This window comes from Muscardinus avellanarius, assembly GCF_963383645.1.
Source record: "Muscardinus avellanarius genome assembly, chromosome: 5".
Lineage (NCBI taxonomy): Eukaryota > Metazoa > Chordata > Mammalia > Rodentia > Gliridae > Muscardinus > Muscardinus avellanarius.
In genome coordinates this window covers 6,006,508-6,030,727 of record NC_137790.1, presented here as the reverse complement: position 1 = coordinate 6,030,727, position 24,220 = coordinate 6,006,508, and the positions used below count along the sequence as shown (strand labels likewise).

Below are 24,220 nucleotides of genomic sequence, written 5' to 3'. Positions count from 1 at the left end.
TGTTTATCCTCTAGAGGACATGAGAATCCAGCTATGGTTTACATTAGAAATTCACTTGGCCATCGGGGCGTGGTGGCACACGCTTGTAATCCCCGCGCTTGGGAGGCTGAGACAGGAGGATTGCACGGGTTCCAAGCCAGCCTCAGCTACTGAGTGAGGCTCTCAGCAACTTAGTGAGACCCTGTTTCCAAATAAAGTATAAAAAAGGTCTGGGAGTATAGCCTGGAGGTAGAAAGCCTCTGGGTTCCAACCCCAGTACCACCACCAAAAAAAAAAAAAAAAAAAAAAAAAAAATTTACTTGGCCACTAGGAAATAAGTCTAGTGTGTTACTTTCTTAACACTTGGGAGAAAAATAGACTTCAAGGTGAGACTTCAAGGTGCGGAAATATATAATTTTCTTGGTGTGGAAAAAATACTACATACTGTAAAATTCTGAAAGTAGCCGGGCATGGTGGTGCACGCTTGTAATCCCCATGCTTGGGAGGCTGAGACAGGAGGATTGCACAGGTTCAAAGCCAGCCTCAGCTACTGAGTGAGGCTCTCAGCAACTTAGTGAGACCCTGTTTCCAAATAAAGTATAAAATAGGTCTGGGAGTGTATTCTGGAGGGAGGTAGAAAAGCCCCTGGGTTCCACCCCTAGTACCACATTCACACACACACACACACACACACACACACACACACACACACATTCTGAAAGTAGGGAGAAGAATAAAAGTAAAAGTGATTGGAGATCTTCTGTAGAGTTTAAAATAAAATTTATAATTTTAGAAGCCGGGCGTGGTGGCGCACACTTGTAATCCCAGCATTTGGGAGGCCGAGACAGGAGGACTGGGATTTGTGGCCAGGCTCAGCTACTTAGTGAGGCCCTCCACAACTTAGTGAGACCCTGTTTCAATATAAAAAATAAAAAATTGGGCTGGGGGTGTAGCTTGGAGGTAGAATACCCCTGGGTTCTACGTATACACACACACAGAGGATGTTAAATCCAAAGACGTTAAATTTTGGATTTAAATTTTGGATTTAACATTCAAAAAAAGTTTTATATTTATAGAGACTTCAATTTGATCATCTTCACCAAGGCCCTAAACTTAGGGGTAGTTAGCTTTGCATGTTGAAGCCAAAAATAATTTTTTTTTTTTCCTGTGGTACTGAAGATTGAACCCTGGGGCATTCTACCTCTGCGCTACATTCCCAGCCCGATTTTATTCTTTATTTTGAAACAGGGTCTCACTAAGCTGCAGAGGGCCTCACTAAGTGCTGAGGCTGGTCACGTACCCCAATCCTCCTGTCTCAGCTTCCCAAGTACTGGAATTAACAAGTGTGCACCACCACGCCTGGCAAAAATTAAATTTTGGTAGCATCATCTCAAGTATTTTTTTCTGATGTGACTGGGTCTAAGTGGTGTTTCCGGGCCTGGAGGGTCCTTTCTCATCATAGGTGCCTGAGGGGAAGCGGCAGAGCAGGCCTCGGGCTCAGGGATTCAGGGACTCAGGTTAAGGGGCAAGTGCAGAAGCCAGAAAGCTGTCCCAGGATACCAGTGCCACCTCCTCCATCATGGGTAGCCGGGGACTTTAAGAAGAAGGGGAGTGGGGCCTATTATCTCAGAGGACGAATTACCTCCCTTGCCCCTGGCCTCCAGTGCCCTTGATTTAAAACTCACCAGAGAGTGTGGGAGTTAACAAGGGTGTCTTCACTAGCTTTTGTGTTTTCATTTTTAGCACAATTCAAAGGACTTGTGTAAATAAGATCTGCCTGTAAGAAGCAGATCGTTTTTGATCCCCCAGTCTTTAACATAGTGAAGGTAATTTGCTTGTTGTAGGCATCCGTGCTGACAAGCCCGCAGTTATTTCCCAGCCTCCTCGGAGACACGGCCAAACAGGTGGTGAAGGGAGACGGCTGGAAACCGGCCACTCAAGAGGAATTGCTATTGTACGACCGTTTGTCGGACTTTCAAATCATCGGCCAGAAAATTTTAAAACGCAGAATTTGCTTTTTTATTTATAGGCCTCTGTGGCTCTTCTGAAATTCCAGTTTGTGTGTGTGTGTGTGTGTGTGTGTGTGAAGCCTGCCATCCAAGTCTCTTCCTAGACCGCAGGGGCGTTTTCTGGGCTTTCCTGGTGGCTCCTAAGAGCTCCCTGGCTTTTTCTCCGTGGCTCCCTGTAGCTGGGGCTCCACCTCCCTTTTCCCTAGGCATCTCTCCACAGGTTTCTGATTGGTGCTCAGCACAGCCTGGCCTTTTAGGGACTGTTGTCGGGCACTGGAAGTGATAAGGGAAAGGGTCCAGTGGCTGCTTTTATCAACCAATCAAATATTTTCTTGATGGATCCCAAAATATTCCGGGGCCAATGGAGAGGGAAGCCCAAGAAGCCACTCTGCCCCTGAGCGGCCCAGCCTCTTAAATTGGAGGGAAGGGCAGAAGTGGGGCTCTGGGCCGCTGCCAGCTCCCGCCGGGCACCTGCTCCCCTGCGCGTCACTGTCAGGATCTGTCTGGCGACGCGTTCCCTAGCAGGGGTGTGTTGGGGGGAGTCCTCTTTCCGACTATCGCAATGGTTATCAAAGTGTTTGTTGCCACGTCCTCTGGGTCCATAGCGGTAGGTGCCTGCTGGAGTCTGTGGGGGCTTTCTTCTTCTTCTTCTGCTGCTGCTGCTGCTGTTATTTTCTGGATAACTGAGAGTTGGAAGTAGAAGGAGCCGGTTTGGCCAAGCGTTGGCCTTAACATCCTCTGTGTGTGTGTGTGTGTGTGTGTGTGTGTGTGTGTGTGTGTGTGTGTAGGTCAGCTGCACTCTGAGTGAGCTGGGCACCCTTGGCTTTCCGTGTTGGTTTTCATAGCATTGAAAGAGTGTGTCAAATGCACAATCCAGACCGCAAGTGTGAGGGGGGTTCCAGGAAGGAGCGCGTGATGCTGGAGTTGATAACGCCATTAGCGTCTCGCTGTTGCGTGTTTATAAAATCATGTGCTGTTTTTTCTCTCTCTCTCTCTCTCTCTTTCTCTCTTTCTTTTGGAGTGTGTATGCCATTCATCCTGCTGGACTTAGACTAAATTTAAGTTGGGAACAAATGACATGCCGTGTGACTGTTTGGAGTGTTTGATGGAACAGGTTGCTAAGATGATTCCTGGGAGTAATTACTTGGATATGTGATTTGACCGTGCAGTGTAATATTAATATTGGAAGAAAATGATGTCACAGTGACGATAGCAAACATCTCTGAGGCCACAGTTTTTTTTTTTTTTTTTGTGTGTGTGTGTGTGGTACTTACTGGGGATTGAAGTCAAGGATATTCTACTTCTGAGCTATACCCTCAGCCCTATTTTATTTTTTATCTCAAAACAGGGTCTGGTTAGGTTGGTGAGAGTCTCACAGGTCCTCAAACACGTGACCCTCATGTCTCAGCCTCCCAAATACTGGGATTACAGGTATGCGCCTCCATGCCCAGCGGGGCCACAGTTTTAAATACTCTAGGAATTCAGAGAGCCCCCAAACAGGAAGTAAAAGCCAACCTCCATAATATTGCTGGTCTGATTAACTTGAGACCTTCCAGTTGTGGCCTTGATTGTGTGCCTTATAAATCTTCTTTGAGAAAAAAGGTAAGCCAGGCATAATGGCTTGTTATCCCAGCACTTGGGAAGCTGAGACAGGAGGATTGCAGGTTCAAAGACAGCATCGCAACTTTGTGAGGCTCTCAGCAACCTAGTGAGACCCTGTTTCCAAATAAGATATAATATTGGGATAGCTTCGGGGTAGAATGCCTCTGGTTCAATCCCCAGTACAAAATAAATAAAGAGAAAGAGAGAAAGAGAAAGAAAGAAAGAAAGAGAAAGAAAGAAAGAAAGAAAGAAAGAAAGAAGAGAGCCATGGTGGTGCATGCCAGTAAACACAGTACTTGGGAGGCTGAGACAGGAGGATCGCAGATTTAAAGCCAGTTTCACAATTGATTGATTCCCTGCCTGTTCCAAAATAAAAAAATTAAAAGGCTGAGGGTGTAGCTCAGAGGTAGAATGCCCCTGGGTTCAATCCCTAGTTAAAAAAAAAAGAAAAAAGAAAAAAGAATTAAAAAGAATGAATAATAAAAAGAAAAGAAAGAAGGGTAACAGTGATTTGTTTTTCCTAGAAATTACTCAGACCTTGATTTTAGGTGTGAACCCGTAGCGCCTATCTGGGATTGATATTTCTATGCACATTTTAGCAGAAGTTAGAGTTGTGAAAAGAAAATATTTTATGAGTCCCAGGAGCTAGGGGACTCATAAAATAGAGAGGGGCTGTTTCCTTTTATATCTGGTTCCTGGAGGAGCTCAGTGTGCAGCTCAGGTTTCTGCAGTCGCTCAGCAGAGATGGCTCCCTCAGCAGGCTGGGTGGGGACCAGCCCCTAGGACAGCTTCCTCAGGGCTCCCAGCCCCAAAAGTCCACGGAGTTTCACACTGGGTGAGAAGAAATTAAGAGAAAAGAGCTAAGTCCCACGCGGTCACAACTGGTCAGCGATGGTTTTAGCGATCTCTGGGCCAGGTTAACAGACCAAAGATGAACAAAATTCCAGATGTAAATCTTTAAGATTGCAGAAACATAGTTAATGTACACTGAATACATTTTTGTTTGTTTCTGTGGTACTGGGAATTGAACCCAGGACCTCTCATCCTTTCTTACATGGTAGGCAAGTTCTACTCATGAGCTGTACCCCCAGCCCATGAGTTCGTTCGTTCTTTCTTTCTTTCTTTCTTTCTTTCTTTCTTTCTTTCTTTCTTTCTTTCCTTCCTTTCTTCCTTTCTTTCTTTTTTGCAGTACTGGGGATTGAACCCAGGGACATTCTGCCTCTGAGCTACATCCCCAACCCTATTTTTTATTCTTTATTTTGAAACAGGGTCTCACTGAGTTGCAGAGGGCTTAAGTAGCTGAGGCTGTCCACAAACTGCGGTCCTTCTGTCTCAGCCTCCCAAATGCTGGGATTACAAGCATGTGCCACCACACCTGGCTGGTTTTTTTTTTTTTTTTTTTGCATGATTTAGTTAAATAAAAATATTTAGGGAAAAAGATTTTGGTGGGCCTTAATTTTGTTCACGCTTATTGTTGAAAACTTTTACCACTGACTTGCCAATCCTCTGTATATTCAGTAGACCTGATCTGCACAACCTTCTGTATTCTTCAGTAGACAAAAAGAAAACAGGTGACCAGGTGTGGTGGCGCACACTTGTGATCCCAGTACATGGGAGGCTGAGCCAGGAGGATCCAGGTTTGCGGCCAGCCTCAGCTACTTAGTGAGGCCCTCTGCAACTCAGTGAGATTCTGTTTCAAAACTCAAGCATAGCCAGGCATGTTGGCACATACTTGTAATCCCTACATTTGGGAGCTGAACTGAGGATCGCAGTTCACAGACAGCCTCAGCCACTTAGTGAGGCCTTTTGCAACTCAGTCAGACCCTGTTTCAAAATAAAGAATAGAACATAGGGCTGGGGGTGTAGCTTGGAGGTAGAATGCCCCTGGATTCCATCTCCAGTACAAAAAAAAAAAAAAACAAAAAAAAAAAACAAAAACCTTGTGGATTTCTTAGCTCATTTGGTGTTAGCATGCTTGGAGTTTGGGAACATATTTAGTTCCCTTGACTTAGGACCTAGAGGGATGCCATTCATTCCAGGATCTTGGACAAGCCAAGTGAGTTCTGATTCCCTCGCAAGTGTGTTAGTGCCGCTTGTCACCGTGTGACCTTGAGAGAGGTACTTCACCTTGCCAAGCCTCACTTTCCTTGTCTGTAGAATGAGGATAAGAATAGCGCCCACCTCACAGCGTTGTCATGAGGAATCCTGAAATAAGATGCTTGGGGTCGGTTTGGAATCAGGTGCTTAGTCAGTGCTCAGAAAGTGTTATAGTTATCACCTAATGGTATCATCTTAGGCACTGTTGTGCTATGATTTTTAATCATTAATATTAACATCAATTAGTATTACAGTCGTTATAGCTACCAGTCACTACGATTATTAGCGAATACTGTTTAGGGGGTCTAGATCTAGGATCATCCTTTGTCCAAAGAATTATCCCAAACCACATACATGGGAAAATTCCTGTTTTTTCCTGAAAAGTGAGAAGTTGTTACCCCCATCACCAGTGCTGCTGCGTTTTTGTGGATGGGGAATTCTCCCCAAAAGCTGCGTGGCAGGAAAAGACGCGGGGCAGCTTCTTGCGCTCAGGCACATGTGTAGTGGGGGTCCTGCAAAGTTTGTTTGTTATTATTTCTTCAGTTCATGTATTCAAAAAACAGATTCTCAGTTGGGCATGAAGTGCATGCCTGTGATCCCAGTACGTGGGTTGTGGAGACAGGAGGATCAGAGTGCTGTAACTTAATAAAATAGGGCTGTGTAGTTCAGATATAAGTGGCCCTGGGCTCCGTCCCCAGGAGAAACACACACACACACACACACACACACACACACACACACACACACACACCTCACACCTCGCCAACAAATGAAATAAATGAAAAAAGAAAAAGAAACTGCAATCTCTTTGAGGGATTAAATACATGCAGCTGTGTATTATAGTTCTGTTTTAATAGCTGACTCTAAGGAGCGGTGGCGCATTCTGCCATGTTCAGGAGAGTTTGGGTTAAGGGGCCCTGGGGAGCTGCAGGAGGTGTGTGTCTTCTCCTATGACCCCTGTCTCTTCTAGAAGGCTATCGCCGCAGTGGAGCACGGAGACCAGGGGGAGAGATGGTCCCTGTGGTTTCTAAGCCGCGTAGCTTCTGGACCATGGTCTTTAAGGGCAGATCCTCATGGGGACTCCTGGGTTTTTTAGTCCTTTCTCCATCTTGATTGACAGTGTAAATATAGTGGGAAGCTGGGCGTGGTGGCTCACGCTTGTAATCCCCGCGCTTGGGAGGCAGAGACAGGAGGATCGCGCAGGTTCGAAGCCAGCCGCGCTGGCTTAAGAGACCCTGTTTCCAAATAAAAAAGTATAAAAATAGGTCTGGGAGTGTAGCCCGGAGGTAGAAGGGCTTCCAGGAACCCCAGTACCACCAAAAAATATATATAGTGGGAAAACCACAATTGTTGAATAGATTGGCCTGGGTGTACATCTTGGAAACTATGAATTCATTGGATCTTCTTGTGTTATTTATTTTACTGGAGGTGGAACCCCAGGTGTTTTTTGCCTCTGACCTACACTTCCAGCCCTTCTTATTTTACTATTTTTTGAGACAAGAGTCTAAGTGGCCCAGCCTGGCCTTCAATTTGTAATCATCCTGTTTCAGCCTCCCAAGTCCTGGGATGTCAGGTGTGCCGCGCCACGCCCGCCTCTGTGTTGTTCACGTTCCACAGTGATGAGAATACCTGCTTGGTCCGTGGCTCTATCCTGGTGGTGATGAAGTTGTGGTGTGCTGGGTGCCCGACGGTGTGGGCGCCCAAGTTATGGCACAGCACGCTTTTCCATGTGTTATCTTACTCAGGTCTCGCCAACACCCCTCCAGGAAGGCCACGTTACATCTGTTTTGCAGGTGAGGACATTGCAGGTGACAGTCCAGTCCAGTGACTTTCTGAGCTAGAATGAAAACATAGATTGTGATGACCCCCCCCCCCCAGGCGTTGTACTACAGTATGGCGAGCTCAGTTGGCAAGGTGCTTAACTGCACGAGTAATAAATTAGAGGTGCCGAGTGGTGGCCACCAAGAGGTGCCGCTGTCAGGTCACGCCAGCACAGCAGAGTGACTGTCGGTGGCTGACGCCCTCAGGCTCCAGGTCACGGCTTTCTTATGAATAAATATGGCGGGTTAGAAACCCAGAGCTTTCGGAGCCTCTGCCAAGGTCTCCAAGGCTCCAAATAATGACACAGACTCCAGGTATGCCCAGGTCCTGCAGCGCCACCACCAAGGACAGATGTGTAGCCTGTGGGACCAGTTGTGACATCCTAGAGGGTGAGGGGAAGGAGAAGAGGCGGAAAGAGGCCAGGTCTGTGGGGACAACTGTCTGGTCCCCCGAGGCCGTAAAGGGAGGAGCCCTCAGGCTGATGCTAGATCTCTGGGGTCCGCATGGAGGTGCCGTGGAGAAGAGCTGGACTGTGGGAAGAAGCCAGTGGGGCCCCTCCAGCAGGGACCACTGTGGGGATATCTGTAGCGGAGGGGGGCCCCACCCTAGAGGCAGGGACAGTCCAGCCAGGTGAGCTCACGTGCTCCCTCCCGCCCTTCTCCCCTCCCAGATGGACCCTAAACCCCTCGCTAGCCTTCCAGCCCAGGCGCAACTCAAGTGCTCCAAGCAGCCCGATGAGCTTTGTTTAGCGGTAGGGAGCCCAGGGACAAATGGTTTTCATTTTCTCCTTTCTTGTTTTTGGGGGGTGGTGGTCTTATAAACAGTGGTTACCACAGTGTATACTGATCTCTAAAAAAGGATTTGGGTTTATCCGAAAGAGAGTTTGAATCTACATATCAGATTTGGGACAGCATTTATTTGTTTATTTATTTTTTTGGTGGTATTGGGGATTGAACTCAGGGGCATTCTACCTCTGAGTTATAACCCTGGCCCTATTTTTTATTCTTTTATTTTTGTCCAAGTTCTCACTAAGTTGTGGAGGGCCTCACTAGGTAGCTGAGGCTGGCTGTGAACCTTTGATCCTCCTGTCTCAGCCTCCCAAGTACTGGGATTACAGGCATGCACCACCATACCTGGTTTTACAGCACTTATTTTGAATCCTCAAAGCCTAGTCCTTCTCCTGGTAAATAAGCCACACGAAAATAACAAGACCCCTTGTGCCTATACATTTATTTTTTTTTAATACTGGGGACCGAACCTAGGATCATTCTACCTCTAAGTTACACTCCCAGCTCACCTTTTTTTGAAACTGAGTCTCACTAGGTTCCTGAGAATCTTGCTACGTTGCTGAGGCTTTCGTCAAACCTGTGATCCTCCTGTCTCAGCCCCAAGTAATGGCATTATAGGCATGTACCACCCTATCTGGCCCCTTGTGCCTATAAAACAGTTTTAATGACTTTTTTTTTTGGTGGTACTGGGGGTGGAACCAGGAGGCTTTCTACCTCAAGGCTATACTCCCAGACCTTTTTTATATTTTATTTGGAAACAGGGTCTCACTAAGTTGCTGAAAGCCTCACTAAGTAGCTGAGGCTGGCTTTGAACCCGTGCGATCCTCCTGTCTCAGCCTCCCAAGCGCAGGGATTACAAGCGTGCGCCATCACGCCTGGCTTAATGACTCATTTTTATTATGAAACAATATTCTATTCAGATTTTTTTTGGCGGTATTGGGGTTTGAACTCAGGGGCATTCTACCTCTGAGCTACACCTCCAGACCTATTTTTTATTCTTTATTTTGAAACAGGGTCTCACTAAGTTGTGAAGGGCCTCACTAAGTAGTTGAGGCTGACTGTGAACCTGTGATCCTCCTGTCTCAGCCTCCTAAACACTGGGATTACAAGCGTGCGCCACCATGTCTGGATGCCAGAAGAATTAAAAAAAAATCAGATATTAGATATTTTCATGTCAAAGAAAATACTTATTTCAATTTTAATCTTTCTTTAATAAATGATCATATTTGAGCCAGGCATGGTGGTGCATGTTTGTAATCCCAGCGCTTGGGAGGCTGAGACAGGAGGATTGCACAGGTTCGAAGCCAGCCTCAGCTACTTAGTGAGGCTCTCAGCAACTTAGTGAGACCCTGTTTCCAAATAAAGTATAAAAATAGGGCTGGGAGGATAGCCCAGAGGTAGAAAAGCCCCTGGGTTTCACCCCCAGTACCACAAAAAAAATTATAAACGATCATACTTATGTCCCTTTACCACCCTTAGTTTTGTTTTTTTTTGTTTTTTGTTTTTTTTTTTGGTGGTACTGGGGTTCCTGGAAGCCCTTCTACCTCCGGGCTACACTCCCAGACCTATTTTTACATTTTTATTTGGAAACAGGGTCTCCTAAGCCAGCGTGCGTGGCTGGCTTTGAACCTGCGCGATCCTCCTGTCTCTGCCTCCCAAGCGCGGGGATTACAAGTGTGCCCACCACGCCCAGCTCTTTACCACCCTTAGTATGTTCTACATCTCTATTGTGTAAATTAGTTCTGTACTTTTTTTTTCATACAAATAAGCAGTTTAAGAATCTTAACCTGAAAGACTTGGTGCAATGTCTTCTGCGGAGTAGAGAGTCGACAGATAACGATTGATTGATCATTTGCATGATTTCTGGAGGTTTCTCCCTAGGGTTTTTAACTTTTTTTGTGTGGTACCAGGGTGGAACCCAGGAGCTTTTCTACCTCTAGGCTAAACTCCCAGACCAATTTTATACTTTATTTGGAAACAGGGTCTCACTAAGTTGCTGAGGGCCTCACTAAGTAGCTGAGGCTGGCTTCGAACCTGTGCAATCCTGTCTCAGCCTCTCAAGCGCTGGGATTACAAGCGTGCGCCCAGCACTCCCTGGGGTTGTTAAAATGGGGTCCACAGAGTCTGCTGTCATTTGTTTACAGTGTTTATCCGGGAGTGAATTCTTTGAGGGAGAGAGGAAATGGTTGTGATTGTTTGTGGGGAAGGAGCTCTGAAACTTTAAAGAAATAACTGTCTTTAGAAACAGTAATTACACATGAACCACAGGCAGAAAAAAGGGCTACCTCCTCTCCTAGGTGCGGGCATGGGCTCAGAGCAAGAGTAGGCCAAAAGGAATCTGTCGGGGAAAATGGCTATTCTACTGTGTTGCCTTTTTCTGTGTTGGGAGGAATATCCATCAGTTTTTTCTAACCTTTTGCCTTCCAGTACTCTGTATGCACTGGGTTTTTTTGGTACTCGGTATTAAACCTAGGGCATCCTAACTCCAAACTGTTGCAGATGAAATGTGTTTGGTGTGTGTGTGGAGAAGTAATCCCCCCCCCACCACACAAACAGAAAAAACAGAAAAACCGTGGATTCTTGTCCTAAGCTAAGAATAAATATGCATAGCTTGGACAGTTGCTGAAGATTTAAAGAAGTTTATTAAAAAGATAGAAATACAGAAGCCGGGCGTGGTGGCACACGCTTGTAATCCCCGTGCTTGGGAGGCGGAGACAGGAGGATCGTGCAGGTTCAAAGCCAGCCACGCTGGCTTAAGAGACCCTGTTTCCAAAAATAAAAATAGGTCTGGGAGTGTAGCCCGGAGGGAGAAGGGCTTCTAGGAACCCCAGTACCACCAAAAAAAAAAAAAAAAAAGATAGAAATACAGAGATAGTTACAGCCCTGTGCAGGAGCGGGGCATGGGGGCAATTTGAATGAAAATACCACAGAACTCCAGTTTACTAAATGTTTTATCCCGACCAAGTCCGAGGCAGGTCCATGATCTGTACATATGCTATCCCTTATCTCCAGCCCCAGCTCTGCTGTCTCCAGCAGGATTTGCCCCGAAGGGGGAGGCTGTCCTGCCTCCAAACACAGGCCTCTACCTTTTGTTTTATCCCTCCCAAGATGTGTTAACTTCCGGGGTCTGGGATTTTCTTCAGATTTCCCTTAGGCCATTTGTTTTTCCTTAGGAATGTAAAGAAACCTCTGCCCCGGCTCCACTTTCTTCTTCCTCTTTTAGAAATGTCAATGACAAGTCCCTCCTTCCCGCCCCTACTGACTTTCTTAAGTATACAGGAGATATATTTCCACAATTGGAAATCTTTCCCAATGCTGACACATCAATACATTTTAAAACCTCTTCTCCATACTAGTACACAAACTACAGCTCCAGGTCATCATCATCATCATCATCATCATTTATAATAATAATAATAATAATTATTATTATTATTTTGCAGTACTGGGGATGGAACCCAGGGGCATTCTACCTCCAAGCTACACCCCAGCCCTGTTTTTTATTCTTCATTTTGAAACAGGGTCTCACTGAGTTGCAAAGTGAAAGATAGATGGGGGTGTCCCCCAGTCGCATAGAGACACGCAGAGATCCATAGTAGATATTATGGATGCCTTTATTCGTGGGAGATCGGCCTCCAGCCCCCGCGTGCACGCGGGAGCTGGTGGGGAGAGTGCGTGTCTCTATTGGGCTCCCTTCTGAACTCTCTTCTTCCTGACCGGGAGGCGTGGTCCCCTCCAGGAATTACCGGGCTCCACCTCCTAGCTTCCGGCCCTGCCCCTTTTTTGGGGCTGGGGCAGCTCTAACCTTTCACAAAGGGCCTGAGGCTGTCCGCAAACCATGATCCTCCTGTCTCAGCCTCCCAAATGCTAGGATTATAAGCATGCGCCATAAAAACCACGTCTGGCTTTTATTTTTTATTTTTATTTATTTTTAAATTTTTGTGTGGCTCATACTGAAACTGGCATACATTCACACAGTGCTTGGTGCCCCCTGCTTCTCCTTTCCCCCCTCCTAACACTGAGCGTCCAGGTTGACCTTGCTGCATTCACACTTAAACACATATTCAGATGTAGCTCCTCCATTAATTACCCTCAGCCTTCTTCCTCTCCTACCCTTCCTTTCTAGCTTTGCTGAGGTTTCTCCAGCCCTTTTTTTTGGCAGGTGTGGGGATGGAACCCAGGGGCATTCGACCTCCAAGCTACACCCCCTGCCCTATTTTTTTATTTTTTATTTTGAAACCGGGTCTCACTGAGTTAGTTGCAGAGGGCCTCACTTAGCTGAGGCTGTCCACGAACCGAGATCCTCTGTTCTCAGCCTCCCAAATGCTGGGATTACAAGCGTGCGCCACCACACCTGGCTCCAGCCCCTTTTTAATACTTATTTTATTTCTTTGCAGTACTGGGGATGAATTCTACCTCTAAGCTCTAATTTTTATTCTTTATTTCGAAACAGGGTTTCACTAAGTCGCAGAAGGCCTCATTAAGTGGTGAGGCTGGTCATGAACCTGTGATCCTCCTGTCTCAGCCTCCCAAGTACTGGGATTACAAGTGTGCGCCGCAATGCCCGGCTTATTTTTTATTTTAAAACAGAGTTTCTAGCTGGGTGTGGTGGATCTAAGTTTGTGGCCAGCCTCAGCTAATTAGTGAGGCCTCTGCAACTTAGTGAGACCCTGTTTCAAAATAAAGACTAAAAAATAGGGCTGGGAATATAGCTCAAAGGTAGAATGCACCTGGGTCCCATCCTCAGTACTATACAAAAAATAAAATAAAATACAACAGGGTCTCACTAAGTTGCTGAGGGCTTTACCAAATTGCTGAGGCTGGCCTCGAACTTGCAATCATCCTGTACCTCCCAGTGCCTCCCAAGTACTGGAATTACCGGTACGTACCACCACACCCGGCTAAGTATTTCTAAATACTGCAAATAAGGATGCGAAAACAGAATGTCTCTGTTCCCATTGATGCTCTTTGAAAGTTCGGCGCAGAAAAAACCCAAGGCCAGCCATCGCCAGCCATCGGAGATAAGCAAGCAAGCCAGAGCTTCTTTAAGACAGCCCAGCTCCCTTTTATATCAGGCAGCTGGGGATTTTTGAAAATGGGACGGGGCTTCCGTTCACAGCGGAAGATCGCATAAAGCACGGGGCGTTTACTGATGGGGTGGCTCGTACCCCAGTGAGTGTGTTATCAGGGGACTGTTGTTGGGCGTCCCGTGGCCCCCTTTGACGGGCTATGCCGTAGGCAGCACAATCCGGAAGAGAGGCCGGAGAGGCGCCATCTTGGGTGTGGCTGGGCTGCTTATCCTAACACTATTGAAGTTTCAGAATTGAAATAGTTACTCCGTTGATTCTTTATAATGAAGAGGTGTGATATTTATTGTTTTCCTTATTTGAATACTTTACATAATTATTTGTGTGGTATGGATAACTGAAAAGAGGATTTAATGTATGTAAATGTCAGCAAACGTTTCCCCAAAACAGACTAATAATTATTTTTCACTACTCTTGACCAGATTAGGAAGAAACAGCAGGAAGTGGTGGGCTTCTTGGAAGCTAATAAAATCGACTTTACGGAATTAGACATCGCTGGGGATGAAGACAACAGGAAGTGGATGAGGGAGAATGTTCCCGGAGAGAAAAAGCCCCAAAACGGGATCCCGCTGCCCCCCCAGATCTTCAACGAAGAGCAGTATTGCGGGGTGAGTATTTGGTTTTGTGGAAAAGCCTTCTGTGTGCGCGTTTATCAGAAATTATTTAAGGCAAGCCGATTTTGAGACAGTATTTGGAATTGTTCACAACTGTCTAATAATGATCTTTTTTTTTTGTGGCACTGGGGATGTAACCCCAAGCTACACGCTACCCCTATTTTTGATTCTTTATTTTGAGACAGGGCCTCACTAAGTAGCTGAGGCTGGCTGCAAACCTGCGATCCTCCTGTCTCAGCCTCCCAAATACTGGGATTACAAGCGTGTGCCACCACGCCTGGCTAGTTATAATCTGTTTCTAACCGATACCTGGATGGTAGCTCTCTTGTGTATAATCAATATTTAGGATTTAGAAAATGATGAATAACATGATGACTGAGAAGGGTTTGGGGGTATTTTAGGTTCCTTGTTTTTGAAGAATCGAGGTCACTTGTTCAAAAAATATACACGCTAAGAAAGGAATTCTGTCCCACCTTGCTGAGTACACACCCATACACCCACATGGACATGCTAAGTTTTCAGTCTTACAATGAGTGAATTACAGAGCCAAGTGGTACATGCTGGTAATATTCCAGTACTTGAGAGGCTAAAACAGGAGGCTTGCAGGTTTGAGGCCAACCTCAGCAGTTTAGTGAAGCCCTCAGTGAACTTAAACCCTGTTCTTTCTCTCTCTTTTGCTCCCTCCCTCCCTCCTCTCTCCTCTCTTGTGGTACTGGGTCTTGAACCCAGGGGCATTCTACTTCTGAGCTACATTCCCTGCCCTATTATTTTGAAATAAGGTCTAAGTTGCGGAGGGCCTCACTAAGTAGCTGAGGCTGGCTGTAAGCCTGAGGTCCTTCTGTCTCAGCTTTCCAAGTACTGAGATTACAAGTGTAAGACACCATGCAAGGCTGAGACCTTGTTTCAAAACAAAACAAAGCAAAACAAAAGAATGGGGGTATAGCTCTGAGGATTTAATCTTTAATCCACACATGCATATACTCAGATTGACTTGTAGAACTGTGCTCTTTGCTATAGGTACAAGATAACGAGCTTAAAAACAGTTTGGGACATTTTGATTTTTAACAGCAATTTCATTTTGTATTTTAATAGTTTATATCACCACAAAATAAACTCTGCAATCAGAGTTTATAGACGGAGCTTAATAAGTCCAGTTGTTAAAAAGAAGCATTTCACAAATCCCAGGACGTTAGAATATGAGAACTGGGAACCACACTAGGGATTTTCTAAGCCGTTAGGACATTTCTCACGTTGGGTGCGAGGGCTCTGTCCAGTGGAGGGAACTGTGCTGCTGCCTCTGAGTTCTGGCGTGTAGGAATGTCAGCGCACCTCTTCTTGCTACACAGAACGGCTGGTTCTTTGGTGTAGTTTTTTTTTTTTTTTGTATTATACCTTTTTTTTTTGTGGTCCTGGGGTTCCTGGAAGCCCTTCTACGTCCGGGCTACACTCCCAGACCTATTTTTATATTTTTATTTGGAAACAGGGCCTCTTAAGCCAGCGCTGCTGGCTTCGAACCTGCGCGATCCTCCTGTCTCCGCCTCCCAAGCGCGGGGATGACAAGCGTGCGCCACCGCGCCCGGCTTTATTATACTTTTCATCTAAACCGCCTGTCATTAAGCAGGTGCAGGCCAAATCCATCCCCATCAGTTCTGGTAAGTGCCATTCCTTTGGAGCCTCCCCACGAGCTCATTTACCAACCGCCCATGGCTGACTTCACGCTGTGGCTGCATTGAGTGGTTGCAACTGAGACAGTGCGAGCCCGAGTCCACGGTATTTATGATCTGCTCTCTGGCAGAAAGGTTTTTAGACCTCCCGTCTGCAGCATGAACGGCTTCATTGTCAGGGGTTTATGTTCATTTCCCGCCCCTTGTAATACGGCATCGCAGGCCTGGTGGCTTAAACAACGGAAAATTTATTCTACTACAGTCCTGGAGGGCAGAAGTTTGAAATCAAGATGTTTAGTGTAGGATTATCACCTTAAAAAAAAAAACACCTCTCTGTCTGTCTGTCTGTCTGTCTATCTATCTATCTATCTATCTATTTATCTATCATCTATAATCTATTTATCTAGACATATACATATAGTTTTTTTTTTTGTACTAGAAATTGAAACCAGAGGCATTTTGCCTCAGCTACACCCCCCAGATCTATTTTTTATTTTGAACCGGTTTCACTAAGTTGCTGAAACAGGCCTTGAACCTGTGACCCTCCTATTTCAGCCTCCTGGGATTACAGGCATGCACCACCTCGCCCGGCTTGGGCCAGCTTCTTCTGAAGTCTCTGAGGGGTCTACTCCCGCCCCTCCCGGCTTGCTGTGTTTGCCAGCCGTTCTTGGCACTCCTTGGCTTGTAGAAACATTGTTCTCAGCCCTGTTCCCTCCACAGGGCATTCTGTCTCCCTGACGTCTGTCTCCTTGTGTCGTCCTGTACAGACAACAGTCGTTGAAAGAGGACTCACCCTAATCCAAATGACATTACTGGAACTGATGGCATCTGCAAGGACCTTATTTCCAAACAAGGTCCCTTTCTGAGGCTCCGGGTGGCGGTGGGCTTGGCTTGCAGGGGTGCTGTTCAGCTCAGCTTGTGGCTGTATGAAGTTCTCTGGTTGAGTTCGCTTCTTCAGAGGCTTGGCTAAGAGCCTGTGGGTGTGGAAGTGTTTTTACACTCTTAGTGTGGTCAGCGCATATTTAGGGGAACGTATGTTTCAGAGTTCAACTCTCCTGTGGATTTCACCTGAGATTTCCCAGAGTGCAGACGATTTCCTTGAAGAGGAAGGACCCCTCTTTACCCCTGGTTCATGGTCCCCATACCCTCTCTTCCTCCCTGTACCTCATCTACATTTCTTTTTTAATTTTTTTTTATTTTGGTGGTACTGGGGTTCCTGGAAGCCCTTCTACCTCCAGGCTACACTCCCAGACCTATTTTTAATTTTTATTTAGAAACAGGGTCTCCTAAGCCAGCGCGGCTGGCTTTGAACCTGCAATCCTGCTGTCTCCGCCTCCCAAGCTTGGGGATTACAAGCGTGCCCACCACACCCGGCTCCTCATTTACATTTCTAAGAATTGTGCCTCTTATTGGATGAGGGGGATAATAGGACTTTTTGGGGAGTGATAGTACTGAGAAATTTTGGTTCCATATTTCTAAGGTAATTTTTAATAATTGAAACATTAATACATGCACACACTGCAAACTTAAACTAGTTGAAAAGGACTCTGATGGAGATGATTTATCTCCCCTTTCTGACCCTGTCACTCCAGCTATCTTCCCTTGAGCCAGGTTGGCTCCGGAGGTTGGAGCCATAACAGTCATTGTTGAGAGAGACACAGACACACACAGGCAGAGAGAGAGAGAGAGGAGAGAGAGAGAGAGAGGCACAGAGACAGAGGGGGAGAGGGGGAGAGGGGGAGAGAGACAGAGAGAGGGAGGAAGAGGGAGGGAGGGAGAGAGAGGGAGGGAGGGAGAGAGAAAGGGAGAGGGAGAGAGAGAGAGAGGGAGGGAGAGAGAGAGGAGAGAGAATAGAGAGGAGACAGCTCCAGGCTGGTTCCAAGGGCTGTCCTGGAGAGCACTTGGTGCCCACGCCCAGGAAAGTTCCGTACTTGGCTTAATACTTGGCTGCCGTGTCTTGAAATTCTTAGCGAGTTTTGAACCGGGGGCCCTGTGTTCTCACTGTACACTGGCCCCTGCCGGTTGTGTAGCCGCCCTGTGCCCAGGCCGCGGATGTTAGCCAGTTCTCATTTGGCTTTTGAGAAAATGTCAGTGTATATTTACAATCGTGTATGACCTAAAACTGGGGATATACTTGTGTTAGTCAGCTCTGTGAGGCTGTGATTGAAGTACTGACAAGAACAGCGCAGAGGATGAGAAGCCAGCCTCCGCTCAGGGTTCAGAGGTCTCAGGCCACAGGGGGCTGGCTCCACTGCTGTGGCCCGAGGAGACAGAGCACCAAGGAAGGGCGTGGCGGAGGAGAGCTGCTCCGCTCATGGCAGCCGGGAAGGGGCGGGGGGAGAGGGAGAGAGAAAGACAGAGTGATATAGAGAGAGACACAGAGAGAAAGAGATGGACAGAGAGAGATAGAAAGAGAAAGAGAGGGAGAGAGAGAGGGAGGGAGAGAGAGACAGAGACAGACAAAAGAGAAAGAGAGGGAGAGAGAGAGGGAGGGAGAGAGACAGAGACAGAGACAGAGAGGGAGGGAGAGCGAGAGAGAAGGAGAAAGAGAGATAGAGACAGAAAGAGAGACAGAGAAAGAGAGAGACAGAGAGAGACAGAGAAAGAAAGAGAGGGAAACAAAGAGAAATAGAGAGACAGAGAGAGAGGGAGAGAGAGACGGAGACGGTGAAGGGATGAGGGCAGGTGCAGCTCTCCAGGCCCACCCTCAGGGCCACGCTCCAGCCACACCCAGGCCTGAACCTTGCTGCACTGGGGATAGGCTTTGACCATTGAACCTGGGGGAGGGACACTCAGGCCCCACCATAATAGTAGCGCACACACTTTGTTTTGCGTACTTCGTAACTGCATCTTGGAGGTCAGCACATAGCTGCGCATGCTCCTTATTTTTCGTGGTTGGAAGACGTCCCACAGTGTGTGCGCCGTAACTTTTTGGTATATCCCCAGTGGAGAGCATTCAAGTGATTTTCAGCCTTTCACCATTATAAACAGTGCTCCAGGAGTCATTTTTATACCTAAGTTTCTTTTTTCTAACAGCACTGTGGATGAACCCAGGGGCATTTGACCAGCTCATTTATTTTTTTATATCCCCCAGCTCTTTTTGTTTTTTAAAAATTTGAAACAAAGCCGGGCGTGGTGGCGCACACTTGTGATCCCAGCATTCGGGAGGCTGAGACGGGAGGATGGAGGTTCGCGGACAGCCTCAGCTACTTAGTGAGGCCCTCTGCAACTCAGTGAGACCCGGTTTCAAAATAAAGAATGAAAAATAGGGCAGGGGGTGTAGCTAGGAGGTCAACTGCCCTTGGGTTCCATCTCCAGACCCGCAAAAAAACCCACCACCACCACCAAAAAAAAAAAAAAAAAAAAAAAAAAAAAAAAAAAAAAAAAAAAAAGTGAAACGGATCTCACTAAGTTGCTGAGAGTTTTACTAATTTGCTGAGGCGGCCCTCCAACCTGTGATTCTCCTGCCTCAGCCTCCCAAGCACTGGGATTACAGGCATGAGCCACCATGGCCGGCTCCATACAGACCTTTGTATCCAGTGCAAGACTCTATCTGTGTGGTCAAACTCCTGGAAGATGTGCTGCGCTAGAGTAAACCCGCGGCTCACATGCTGGTAGATACCAGTTGGCAAATGGCTTCTACTGCAGCCGCACCAGGTGCATTCCCGTTCGCTGAGTCTGGGGCTCTCTGTGACTCCCGCAGCCTCGTGGATAGCGTTCCTCTGGCTCTTTGCCGGTCTCTAGATGAAGCATTGATTTGGATTTCTTTCTTTATGGGCGTTAGGGTTCGGGTCTAGAATGTTCCCCGCCTGGAGCCTCAAGTGTTGGCAGTGTATTAATGATCGGAGGTGAAGCGACTGAGCCACGAGGCCTCATCAACCCAGAGGAGGACCAGTACTCTGAATGGATGTGCTGGGTAGTAACTGCGTCGGTGGGCGTGTCTGGAGGAAGTGTCTGGGGACGGGTCTTGGGAGTGTACGTGGTCCTGGCCCGTCTCGCTTCTCCCTGCTTCTGGCTACCGTGAGCGGAGCAGCTTTCTCCCGCCATGCCTTTCTCCCACGCCGTTTCTGCCCTGTACCCTGCGGACCATGGACTACACCGCTCTAACCGTGAGCCCAGATAACAGACCTCTCCCTCCTCGAAGTTGTTCTTCCCAGGTGTTTTGGTCACATCGACGAGAAGCTGACTGATACAGTGGTTGTAGTGGAGCATCTTTTAAATTTGTTTTTGTAAGCTGTTTGTGCTTTTTATGATTTCCTATATAGTTTTTTATGTTTTCTTCTATTGGGCTTTGGGCTTTTTTTTTTTTTTTTTTTTGCGGGTCTGGGGATGGAACCCAGGGGCATTCGACCTCTGAGCTACAGCACCTGCCCTATTTTTTATTCTTTATTTTGAAACAGGGTCTCACTGAGTTGCGGAGGGCCTCACTAAGTAGCTGAGGCTGTCCGTGAACCGCGATCCTCCTGTCTTGGCCTCCTGAATATCTGTTGGGCTATTGATAATATATATTGGTTTGTAAGGATCAGCATATCAAGGAAAGTTGTCACCGACTATCATAGATATTGCAAATATCTGCCTCACATTTCTTATTTGACTTTTGGCTCTTTATTTATTTTTGTGGCACTGGGAATTGGACCCAGGGGTGTTCTACCTCTGAGCTATACTTACAGCGCCATTTTATTTTTTTTGGTTTTGAAACAAGGTCTCACTAACTTGTGGAGGGCCTCGCCAAGTTGCTGAGGCTGGCCACAAGCCTGCGATCGTCCTCTCTCAGCCTCAGGAGTGTGGGGTTACAGGCGTGCCCCACCACGCCTGGCTGGATCATCCTTTTAAATTAGGCTAGTTACGTAGAGACAATATTGTAGTATATGTGGCGTTCTACCCATGTTGACTACTAGAATAAAAGTTCCATAGTTATTTTCTAATATAAAAATAAAACCAAAGGCATCTCTTATTATATTTCACTGTGATCTAAGCAATTTTTTCATTTTAATTATGGAGAAGAAAGAAAAAAAATTTCCAAATACTCATTTCAATTTTTTTTTTATATTGGGGATTGACCCTCCAAGCTATATTCCCAGCCCTTTTTATTTTTTTTATTTTGAGACAGGGTCTCACTAAGTTGCTGAAAGTCTTGGTAGGTTGCTGAGGCTGGCCACAACCTGCTATCTTTCTGTTTCAGCCTCTCAAGTACTGAGATTAGAGACATCTGCCACCATACCTAGCAAAGTGACTTCTATTTTTTTGTGTGTGTGTGGTACTGGGGTTCCTGGAAGCCCTTCTACCTCCGGGCTACACTCCCAGACCTGTTTTTACATTTTTATTTGGAAACAGGGTCTCCTAAGCCAGCGCGTGGGGCTGGCTTCGAACCTGCGCTATCCTCCTGTAACCGCCTCCCAAGCGCGGGGATGACAAGCGTGCGCCGCCACGCCTGGCAACAAATTGACTTCTGTTTTAAGATGTTTTTCTATTACACACACACACACACACACACACACACACACACACACACGTGCAAGGTAGGGCCTGCTAAGAGGTGTTAGGCCCCAGGGGGCATGCCCTGGAAGGATACTGGGCCCAAGCCCCTTCCTCCTCCTCTCTTTGTGCCTGGCCTTGAGGGGAGGGGCTCTGCTCTGCTCCATACTCCCACCACGATGTCCTGCCTAGCCACAAAACAATATGCTAATCACTCATGGACTGGAACCTCTAGAACTAAGCTAAAACAAACCTCTTCTCTATAAGATGATTATTTCAGTTATTTTCTTATAGCGATAGGCGGCTAACAGTAATATTCCTTGTGAGCAGCTTTGCCCGTGTGCTTTGCTTCAGTCTATAGGCGCTCTTCATGAAAGGGTACTGAGGAAGCAGAGGCTTTGGTTCCAGAAAGTAGATGACAGTGGTTATGTTTTGTTGACTCACTTTTATTTCAGCCCCTGGGATTGAACCCAGGGGCATTCTACCTCTGAGCTAAATCCCCAGCCCAATTTTTTATTCTTTATTTTATTTATTTATTTATTTTTGCAGTACTGGGGATGGAACCCAGGGACATTCTACCTCTGAGCTACACCCCCAGCCATTTTAAAAATTCTTTTTATTTTTTATTTATTTATTATTTTTTTCCGGTACTAGGGATGGAACTAGGGCCATTCTACCTCTGAGCTACACCCCCAGCCCTATTTTTTATTCTCTATTTTGAAACAGGGTCTCACTAAGCTTTGGGAGGGCCTCACTAAGTAGCTGAGGCTGGCCACGAACCTATATCCTCATGTCTCAGCCTCCCGAATGCTGAGATTACAAGCATGCGCCACCCCGCCTGGCTTTATTCTTTTCATTTTTGAAACAGGGTCTCACTGAGTTGCAGAGGGCCTCACTAAGTAGCTGAGGCTGTTCGCAAACCAAGATCTCCCTGTACCACCTCCCAAGTACTGTGATTATAAACATGCGCCATCATGCTGATGTCGGCTCACTATTTTATTTTATTTTATTTTCTGTGGTGCTGGGGATTGAGCCCAGGGGCATTCTACTTTTGAGCTATGCCCCCAGTTCTATTTTATTTTTATTTGGAAACAGGGTCTCACTAGGTTGATAAGAGCCTCACTAAGTTGCCGAGGCTGTCCTTAAACCTGCGATCCTTCTGTCTTTGCCTCTCAAGTATTGGGATAACAAGTGTGCACCACCATGCCTGGCTGTAGGCTCGCATTTTAAAAGGAGACTCAGTAGTTCTGAAAGAGGTGTCAGGTTTAAAACGGCATAAATCAGCCAGGCGTGGTGGCTCATGCTTGTAATTGGGAGGCTGAGACAGGAGGATCGTGGTTGTAATCCCAGCATTTGGGAGCCTGAGACAGGAGGATCACGGTTCACAGACAGCCTCAGCTACTTAGGCCCTCTGCAACTCAGTGAGACCTTGTTTCAAAATGAAGAATAAAAAGTAAGGATAGTGGTGTAGATTGGAAGTAGAATGCCCCTAGAGACCCTCCCATGTGACTGGCACGTGTCCTGGAAGTACAACTATAACTTAAATTGCCTTGCTGGCTCCTGTGGATTCTCGGTCAACCCCGGGCTGTGCGTGCTGGCCAAGCAGGTGGGGGCCCCACGGGACAAGCGATGTCCTCTTCAGGCGCTGGGCATTGGGTGTCAGGCCTAGTCCTCAGTGTCTCAGGCCCCTGCCAGTTTGCACTCGACTGCCCTGTGCGGAACAGATGAAGAAATTATGCAGAGAGCCATGACGGGCAACTGGCAGACAGAGAAAGGGGACGCCAGACAGGAAGCCGGGCCAGTTGTGGCCAGGTTCCCGGCCGGCAGAGGCGGGAGGCTGGAAGTGGCACGTAGGACTGTTGCTAGCCAGGTGCTCTCCATGCGTCTCAGTCCAGGTAAAGGCTGGGCTCCACTAAGGCAGGAGTGGGAAGGACAGAATGCAAGCCCAGTTAGGCAAGACAGGGGCTCCCAACGCGTTAGTGTTACTGCACAGACCATTCCATGTTCTTAAACATTTATTTAGAAATATACCATATATAGCCAGGCATGGTGGCCCACACTTTTAATCCCAGCATTCGGGAGCCTGAGACAAGAGGATCACGGTTCACAGACAGCCTCAGCTACTTAGTGAGGCCCTCTGCAACTCAGTGAAGTCCTGTTTCAAAATAAAGAATAAAAAATAGGGCTGGGGTGTAGCTCGGAGGTAGAATGCCCTTGGGTTCCATCTCCAGTACCACAAAAAAAGGGAAAAATACCATATGATAATAACATATCATTTTTTTTTGTACTGAGGATTGAACCCAGGAGTATTCTACCTCTGAGAGGTACCCCCAGTCCTTTTAACTTTTTATTTTGATACAGAGTCTCACTACATTGCTGAGGCTGTTCTTAAACCTGTGATTATCCTGTCTCAGCTTCCTAAGTACTGGGATTATAAGTGTGGGCCACCATGCTTGTTTTTTTTTTTTTTTTTCTGGTACTGAAGTCAGGGGCATTCTACCTCTGGGCTACATCCCATCCCTTTTTATTTTTTTATGTTGAGACGGTGTCTTGCTAAATTGCTGAGAACCTGCAATCCTCCTGTCTCAGCCTCCCAGGTTCTGGGCTTATAGGCATGCACCACCACACCTGGCACATGTTTAGGTCTGATAGATAAATCAAGGCGTTCTCTTGGCTGTTTCTACCAGGCGCACACCTGCAGAAGTGGGTGAGCATTTTCAGTGCTTCTCTTCTTAACGACCGTTAGCATTGTTCAACTTTGACATTTTCTGGAACTGGGTTGCTGGATGTAAAACTTGTGACGTTAAGTTCGCTGATTACTGATGAGACCCAGCGGCTCTTCCTCTCATTTGAAGGTCCTCATTCTAACTTGAAGCCAAAAACACAGTCTCTCATAAGAGTGTCTAAAATTTTGATAATTTTGGCTTCATATTTACTTTAATGAATTAAATATTTGAGAGGCGTGAAATGGAGACATAATTGCAGCTTAATAACTGTGGGTAACCGGTTGTCTCCTCTCTCTCTGTGTTTTGGGTGCTGGGGTGGAAGCCAGGGCCCCTACCATTGGGCTCTCCTCCCAGCCTC

The 24,220-nt window shown here is 46.7% G+C and overlaps 1 protein-coding gene across 2 annotated transcripts in view; it reads left to right on the top strand.

Annotated features, from left to right (window-relative positions):
• Window positions 1-2,550: 2,550 nt before the first annotated feature.
• Window positions 2,551-24,220, top strand: part of LOC308263256 (SH3 domain-binding glutamic acid-rich protein-like) — a gene marked incomplete at both ends in the record, with an annotated part of 63,301 nt that continues 41,631 nt past the window's right edge. For both annotated transcript variants that reach the window (XM_080696199.1, XM_080696198.1), the window contains 2 exons: window positions 2,551-2,595; window positions 13,806-13,991. In XM_080696199.1, the coding sequence (XP_080552325.1) occupies window positions 2,551-2,595; window positions 13,806-13,991 (231 nt within the window). The remainder of the gene's footprint in view (window positions 2,596-13,805; window positions 13,992-24,220) is intronic.